General features: G+C 39.6%; 1 protein-coding gene across 1 annotated transcript; it reads left to right on the top strand.

Moving 5' to 3' along the window:
* The first annotated feature begins 425 nt into the window (after window positions 1–425).
* LOC138085689 (olfactory receptor 7E24-like) lies at window positions 426–1,445 on the top strand. The gene has a single exon (XM_068980195.1). The coding sequence runs from the start codon at window positions 426–428 to the stop codon at window positions 1,443–1,445; it is 1,020 nt and encodes a 339-aa protein (XP_068836296.1).
* The last annotated feature ends 7,637 nt before the right edge of the window (window positions 1,446–9,082 follow it).

Genomic DNA, 9,082 nt, shown 5'->3' with positions numbered 1-9,082 from the left:
TGATTTAGAATCCAGGTGACATAGTCTTGAATTTCATAGAGATTTGTAAATAGAAAAGTGAGAGAAATATCTAGAATTTTATTTGAGAAAATAAGATTTATATAAATGACTTAAATTTTTTACATTTGAATTATTATATATTTTCTTTGATGGGGAAAGGAACCTCTTATTCTATAAGGGAATCTCTTATCATCTCTAAAGAAGTAGGATGTTATTAACTGAGGTCATGGATATATTACCTCTGACATTCTTATTTCTTTTACTTTTCAGTGAAGTTTTATAAAGTAAGAGTGCATAGACAGATGTGAATAACACAGAAACCAATGAAGAAAGAACTCTAAGCAGATAGTATTTGTCACACTGAGAAATATTGCTGAAGGAACTGGGGTGTAAGATCTTAGAAATGAATTGCTTGAATCCAAAATATGGACACAATACTACATGTTATTTACTTGTTTTCTTTCTTCCAAATCTTGTTTCTTTTTCAAAGGTGTCCAAGGTACATACAACCACAGAATCTAACACAGAATCTAACCAGTGTCTCAGAATTCTTCCTCCTGGGCCTGTCAGATGATCCAGAACTGCAGCCTTTGCTCTGTGTCCTGTTTCTGTCCATGTACCTGGTCACTGTGCTGGGAAACCTGCTCATCATCCTGGCCATCACCTCTGACCCCCACCTCCACACCCCCATGTACTTCTTCCTCTCCAACCTCTCCTTGGCTGACATTGGTTTTGTCTCCACCACAGTCCCCAAGATGATTGTGAACATCCTAACTCATAGCAGAGTCATCTCCTACGGGGGCTGCCTGACACAGATGTCTTCTTTTATCCTTTTTGGATGTATGGATGGTATGCTTCTGTCTATGATGTCTTATGACAGGTTTGTGGCCATCTGTCACCCACTGCACTACCTGGTCATCATGAACCCACACCTCTGTTTCTCTTTAGTTTTGGTATCTTTTTTTGGTAGCCTTATGGACTCCCAGGTACACAATTTGATTGTGCTACAACTTACCTGCTTCAAAGATGTAGAAATTTCCAATTACTTCTGTGATCCTTCTCTGCTCCTTAAGCTTGCCTGTTCTGACACTTTCACCAATAATATAATCCTGTATTTTACTGGTGCCATTTTTGCTTTTGTCCTTTTCTCAGGGATCTTTTTCTCTTATTACAAAATTCTTTCCTCCATTTTGAGAGTCCCATCATCAGGTGGGAGGTATAAAGCATTCTCCACCTGTGGCTCTCACCTGACAGTTGTTTGCTTATATTATGGAACAGGCCTTGGTGTGTACCTCAGCTCAGCCATCTCACAGTCTCCCAGGAAGGATTCACTGGCCTCAGTTATGTACACTGTGGTCACCCCCATGCTGAACCCCTTCATCTACAGCCTGAGGAACCGAGACATCAAAAGGGCCTTGTGCAGATTCCTCAACAAAACAGTCTAACCTCCATTTGGAGTGTGGGTTGGAAAATGTAGCAAAATTAATATCTGGATCTGAAAATTCTATCTTTCTGATGACATCATTTGTAGCCCTTAGGGCCTTCTTACCTCTCCTTGTTTTATACCTGAATATTGCTTTTTTAGATATGTTTTTGATGGGGCTGGGAAGGTCTTTTGGGATTCTGTAGATGTCAAAAATACTGCGAGACTGAATCTTATTGTATCTAAGGAGGAGTCTCTCATTTATTGTGGTGGCCCACATGCTAGAAAGAGGAACAACTCCATTTTTACAGATTTAGATAGTATATTTTTTGGGAAGCTGTTGTTTATTTTCCAGCTGATTACTATGTTTTAAATCTGTGTATGCAGTCTATGTGGAGAAGGCAATGGCAACCCACTCCAGTACTCTTGCCTGGAAAATCCCATGGACAGGGGAGCCTGGTGGGCTGCAGTCCAGGGGGCCACAAAGAGTCGGACACAACTGAGCAACTTCACTTCCCTCACTTCACTCACTTCATACTTTATCACTGGAGAAAGAAATGGCAACTCACTCCAATATTCTTGCCCGGAGAATCCCATGGACGGAGGAGCCTGATGGGCCATGGTCCATGGGGTCACAGATTTGGACATGACTGAAGGGACTGAGCATGTATGCATGCACGCATGCAGTCTATGTGTGAGGATACATGTCACTGCTTCTCAGCCTTGGCTTTTCCCAAAATCATCTGGGAGGCTTAAAAATACTCACTGTTTTGCAACATTGTGAATCAACTATACTACAATAAAATAAACTAAAAAATAAACTGACAACTGAGTCTCACTGCCAAAGAGTCTATTTATTTTATTCTTATTTATTCATTTTTAAATTTATTTACTTATTTTAAAGGAGGATAATTCCTTCACAATGTTAGACTTAGGTGTCCTGAACTGAAGATTATAAAAAATTACTTATTTTTATTTTTGGTCATACCATGCAGCTTGTGGGGTCTTAAGTCCCAGACCAGGGATTGAACTCCTGCCTCCTACATTGAAAGGTGGACTCTAATCCACTAGACCACCAGGGAAGTCCTAGCATGAGTATTTTTAAACACACTGAGTCTGGTTCTAGCATGTGGCCAAGGTTGGAACTTCTGATCTAAGTCAGATCGTTCAGTCAAATGTGACCTTTATGTCATGTGTCCTAACTGCTCATGGACAAATGTCCCAGATTCTAAAGAGATCTGAGCTTATGGGGGAAAATATGAAGAGCCTGCTGTAGTAACAGGCAATGTGCCTGTGTGTATACTCAGTCAGTAAGTTGCTTCTAACTCTTTAGTGACCCCATGGACCGTAGTCTGCCAGGCTCCTCTGTCCATGATGTTTTCCAGGCAAAAATACTGGAGTTGCCATTTCCTTCTCCAGGGAGTCTTCCTGACTCAAGGATGGAACCCATATATCTTGAATTGGAAGGCAATTTCTTTACTACTGAGAAGCCCAACAGGCAGTGTGCTTTCCCCATTATTGCTGATAATGATTCTTCACATGTAGCCTCTCTATACCATAGAATTTGGTCTCTGTAGCTTATGTGCTGTTTATAAATCTATTGTCTCTACTCCAAACTCACACTTATATACATTGCTTTGGGGTGTGGCTCTTGAAATGTTTGTTCCATTTTCTAACTTACATATATTCAATAGTGGTCAGTATACGTTGTATGCATTATATACAGTATACCTTGCATACGTTGCTTTGGGGTGTGGCTCTTGAAATGACTGCTCTGTTTTTTATCTTACATACATTCAGTAGTGGTCAGTAAATTCTCTTTGCCCTAAATGGTCAGCTGTTCCTTTTATACTCCTCAAGCCCTTGGTGGAGTAACATCTTTCTTCACTCATAAGTGCTATGTTCAGTGCAGTTCAGTTCAGTCGCTCAGTCATGTCCGACTCTTTGCAACATCATGAATCGCAGCATGCCAGGCCTCCCTGTCCATCACCAACTCCCTGAGTTCACTCAGACTAGTGTCCAGTGAGTCAATGATGCCATCCAGCCATCTTATCCTCTGTCGTCCCCTTCTTCTCCTGCCCCCAACACCTCCCAGCATCAAAGTCTTTTCCAATGAATCAACTCTTCGCATGAGGGGCCAAAGTACTGGAGTTTCAGCTTTAGCATCATTCCCTCCAAAGAAATCCCAGGGTTGATCTCCTTCAGAATGGACTGGTTGGATCTCCTTGCAGTCCAAGGGACTCTCAAGAGTCTTCTCCAACACCACAGTTCAAAAGCATCAATTCTTCGGTGCTCAGCCTTCTTCACAGTCCAACTCTCACATCCGTACATGACCACTGGAAAAACCATAGCCTTGACTAGATGGACCTTAGTCGGCAAAGTAATTCTTAGTCGGCAAAGTAATGTCTCTGCTTTTGAATATCCTATCTAGGTTGCTCATAACTTTTCTTCCAAGGAGTAAGCGTCTTTTAATTTCATGGCTGCAATCACAATTTGCAGTGATTTTGGAGCCCCCCAAAATAAAGTCTGACACTGTTTCCACTGTTTCCCCATCTATTTCCCATGAGTGATGGGACCGGATGCCATGATCTTCGTTTTCTGAATGTTGAGCTTTAAGCCAACTTTTTTGCTCTCCTCTTTTACTTTCATCAAGAGGCTTTTTAGTTTCTCTTCACAATACACTGTAATGAACTATATAGGAAACATTCTGAAAAAGAATGGATATCTGTATAACTAATTCACTGTAGTTTACACCTGAAAGTAACACAACATTATAAATTAACTCTACTCCAATAAAATTTTTTTTGAAAAAACACTAATTGGTTTTTCTTTACTTGACTGACTCTTGACTGATACTATAGCACTGGGTATAAAAATTTGCTCTTATGGACTTGCAACTGGGAGATGCAAAATCCTCCCAGGAAAGACAGGTGGAAGTCAAATGTATGTCTTAGCTTTGGGTATGCAGCTGGAGAATAGGTGGTATCATATTCCAATTTCTGTGTGACTCCAAAGATGCCTGAGGTACATTGAGTCACCCAAGTCTTCAAAATAAGTTTACCTTCTTTCAAGGGAGGACTTTTCCTTTTACTAGAAACAGCCTGGTTAGGACTTCACTTGATTACCATGCCTTCTTGTTCTCTGTCTCAATAATTACATCTTAGGTCTCCTATTGAGTTCTGTAAGACAAGTCAGTTCAGTTCAGTCTGACTCTTTGTGACCCCATGGACTGCAGCATGCTGGGCCTCCCTGTCCATCACCAAATCCCAGAGCTTGCTCAAACTCATGTCCATCGAATTGGTGATGCCATCCAACCATCTCATGCTCTGTCATCCCCATTCCTCCTGTCTTCAGTCTTTCCCAGCCTCAGGATCTTTTCCAATGAGTCAGTTCTTTGCATCAGGTGGCCAAAGTATTGGAGTTTCAGCTTCAGCACCAGTCTTTCCAATGACTATTCAGGACAGATTTCCTTTAGGATGGAATGGTTTGATTTCCTTGCATTCCAAAGGACTCTCAAGAGTCATCTCCAACACCATAATTTGAAAGCATTAATTCTTTAGTGCTTAGCTTTCTTTATGGTTCAACTCTGACATCTGTACATAACTATTGGAAAAAGCATAACTTTGACGATATGGACCTTTGTTGGCAAAGTAATGTCTCTGCTTTTTATTGTTTTTAAAAATTTTAAAATTTTACTTTATTTTACTTTACAATACTGTATTGGCATTGCTATACATCAACATGAATCCACCACACGTGTACATGAGTTCCCAATCCTGAACCCCCCTCCCGCCTCCCTCCCCATACCATCTCTCTGGGTCATCCCAGTGCACCAGCTCCAAGCATCCTGTATCCTGCATCGAACCTAGACTAGCGATTCATTTCTTACATGATATTATACATGTTTCAATGCCATTCTCCCAAATCATCCCACCCTCTCCCTCTCCCACAGGGTCCAAAAGTCTGTTCTATACATCTGTGTCTCTTTTGCTGTCTCACATACACGGTTGCCGTTCAGTTCAGTTCAGTTCAGTTGCTCAGTCGTGTCCGACTCTTTGCAACCCCATGAATCGCACCAGGCCTCCCTGTCCATCACCAACACCGAGAGTTCACTCAGACTCACATTCATCGAGTCCGTGATGCCATCCAGCCATCTCATCTTCGGTCGTCCCCTTCTCCTCCTGCCCCCAACCCCTCCCAGCATCGGAGTCTTTTCCAATGAGTTAACTCTTCGCATCAGGTGGCCAAAGTACTGGAGCTTCAGCTTTAGCATCATTCCTTCCAAAGAAATCCCAGGGCTGATCTCCTTCAGAATGGACTGGTTGGATCTCCTTGCAGTCCAAGGGACTCTCAAGAGTCTTCTCCAACACCACACTTCAAAAGCATCAATTCTTCGCTGCTCAGCCTTCTTCACAGTCCAACTCTCACATCCATACATGACCACTGGAAAAACCATAGCCTTGACTAGACGGACCTTAGTTGGCAATGTCTCTGCTTTTGAATATGCTATCTAGGTTGGTCATAACTTTTCTTCCAAGCAGTAAGCGTCTTTTAATTTCACAGCTGCAATCACCATCTGCAGTTATCATTACTATCTTTCTAAATTCCATATATATGTGTTAGTATACTGTATTGGTGTTTTTCTTTCTGGCTTACTTCACTCTGTATAATTGGCTCCAGTTTCATTCACCTCATTAGAACTGATTCAAATGTATTCTTTTTGACGGCTGAGTAATACTCCATTGTGTATATGTACCAAAGCTTTCTTATCCATTCATCTGCTGATGGACATCTAGGTTGTTTCCATGTCCTGGCTATTATAAACAGTGCTGCGATGAACATTGGGGTACATGTGACTCTTTCAGTTCTGGTTTCCTTGGTGTGTATGCCCAGCAGTGGGATTCCTGGGTCATAAGGCAGTTCTATTTGCAATTTTGTAAGGAATCTCCACACTGTTCTCCAAAGTGGCTGTACTAGTTTGCATTCCCACCAACAGTATAGGATGGTTCCCTTTTCTCCACACCCTCTCCAGCATTTACTGCTTGTAGACTTTTGGATCGCAGACATTCTGACTGGTGTGAAGTGGTACCTCATTGTGGTCTTGATTTGCATTTCTCTAATAATGAGTGATGTTGAGCATCTTTTCATGTGTTTGTTAGCCATCCGTATGTCTTCTTTGGAGAAATGTCTATTTAGTTCTTTGGCCCATTTTTTTGATTGGGTCGTTTATTTTTCTGGAATTGAGCTGCATAAGTTCTTGTATATTTGTGAGATTAGTTGTTTGTCAGTTGCATCATTTGCTATTATTTTCTCCCATTCAGAAGGCTGTCTTTTCACCTTGCATATATTTTCCTTTGTTGTGCAGAAGCTTTTAATTTTAATTAGATCCCGTTTGTTTATTTTTGCTTTTATTTCCAGAATTCTGGGAGGTGGATCATAGAGGATCCTGCTGTGATTTATGTCAGAGAGTGTTTTGCCTATGTTCTCCTCTAGGAGTTTTATAGTTTCTGGTCTTACATCTAGATCTTTAATCCATTTTGAGTTTATTTTTGTGTGCGGTGTTAGAAAGTGATCTAGTTTCATTCTTTTACAAGTGGTTGACCAGTTTTCCCAGCACCACTTGTGAAAGAGATTGTCTTACTCCACTGTATATTCTTGCCTCCTTTGTCAAAGATAAGATGTCCATATGTGTGTGGATTTATCTCTGGGCTTTCTATTTTGTTCCATTGATCTATATTTCTGTCTTTGTGCCAGTACCATACTGTCTTGATGACTGTGGCTTTGTAGTAGAGCCTGAAGTCAGGCAGGTTGATTCCTCCAGTTCCATTCTTCTTTCTCAAGATTGCTTTGGCTATTCGAGGTTTTTTGTATTTCCATACAAGTCTTGAAATTATTTGTTCTAGTTCTGTGAAAAATACCGCTGGTAGCTTGATAGGGATTGCATTGAATCCGTAAATTGCTTTGGGTAGTATACTCATTTTCACTATATTGATTCTTCCAATCCATGAACATGGTATATTTCTCCATCTATTAGTGTCCTCTTTGGTTTCTTTCATCAGTGTTTTATAGTTTTCTATATATATGTCTTTAGTTTCTTTAGGTAGATATATTCCTAAGTATTTTATTCTTTTCGTTGCAATGGTGAATGGAATTGTTTCCTCAGTTTCTCTTTCTACTTTCTCATTATTAGTGTACAGGAATACAAGGGATTTCTGTGTGTTGATTTTATATCCTGCAACTTTACTATATTCATTGATTAGCTCTAGTAATTTTCGGGTGGAGTCTTTAGGGTTTTCTATGTAGAGGATCATGTCATCTGTAAACAGTTAGAGTTTGACTTCTTTTCCAATTTGGATTCCTTTTATTTCTTTTTCTGCTCTGATTGCTGTGTCCAAAACTTCCAGAACTATGTTGAATAGTAGCAGTGAAAGTGGGAACCCTTGTGTTGTTCCTGACTTAGGGGAAATGTTTTCAATTTTTCACCATTGAGGATAATGTTTGCTGTGGTTTTGTCATATATAGCTTTTATTATGTTGAGGTATGCTCCTTCTATTCCTGCTTTCTGGAGAGGTTGTTTTTTTTTTTTTATCATAAATGGGTGTTGTCAAAGGTCTTCTCTGCATCCATTGAGATAATCATATGGCTTTTATTTTTCAGTTTGTTAATGTGGTGTATTACATTGATTGATTTGTGGATATTGAAGAATCCTTGCATCCCTGGGATAAAGCTCACTTGATCATGGTGTATGATCTTTTTAATGTGTTGTTGGATTCTGACTGCTAAAATTTTGTAAAGGATTTTTGCATCTATGTTCATCAGTGATATTGGCCTGTAGTTTTCTTTTTTTGTGGCATCTTTGTCAGGTTTTCGTATTAGGATGATGGTGGCTTCATAGAATGAGTTTGGAAGTTTACTTTCCTTTGCAATTTTCTGGAAGAGTTTGAGTAGGATAGGTGTTAGCTCTACTCTGAATTTTTGGTAGAATTCAGCTGTGAAGCCGTCTGGACCTGGGCTTTTGTTTGCTGAAAGATTTCTGATTACAGTTTCTATTTCCGTGCTTCTGATAGGTTTGTTAAGATTTTCTATTTCTTCCTGGTTCAGTTTTGGAAAGTTGTACTTTTCTAAGAATTTGTCCATTTCTTCCACGTTGTCCATCTTATTGGCATATAATTTTCTGATAGTAGTCTCTTATGATCCTTTGTATATCTGTGTTGTCTGTTGTGATCTCCCCATTTTCATTTCTAATTTTATTGATTTTATTTTTCTCTCTTTGCTTCTTGATGAGTCTGGCTAATGGTTTGTCAATTTTATTTATCCTTTCAAAGAACCAGCTTTTGGCTTTGTTGATTTTTGCTATGGTCTCTTTTGTTTCTTTTGCATTTATTTCTGCCCTAATTTTTAAGATTTCTTTCCTTCTACTAACCCTGGCATTATTCATTTCTTCCTTTTCTAGTTGCTTTAGGTGTAGAGTTAGGTTATTTATTTGACTTTTATCTTGTTTCTTGAGGTATGCCTGTATTGCTATGAACTTTCCTCTTAGCACTGTTTTTATAGTGTCCCACAGGTTTTGGGTTGTTGTGTTTTTATTTTCATTCATTTCTATGCATATTTTGATTTCTTTTTTGATTTCTTCTGTGTTTTGTTGGTTATTTACCAGCG

This window comes from Capricornis sumatraensis, chromosome 9, assembly GCF_032405125.1.
Source record: "Capricornis sumatraensis isolate serow.1 chromosome 9, serow.2, whole genome shotgun sequence".
Lineage (NCBI taxonomy): Eukaryota > Metazoa > Chordata > Mammalia > Artiodactyla > Bovidae > Capricornis > Capricornis sumatraensis.
The sequence above is the reverse complement of the archived record's forward strand: the minus strand, read 5'-3'. Positions and strand labels throughout refer to the sequence as shown.

Bases quoted from the DNA above. Each gene is read 5' to 3' on its own strand.
- LOC138085689 (XM_068980195.1), top strand. From the start codon at position 426: ATGGACACAATACTACATGTTATTTACTTGTTTTCTTTCTTCCAAATC.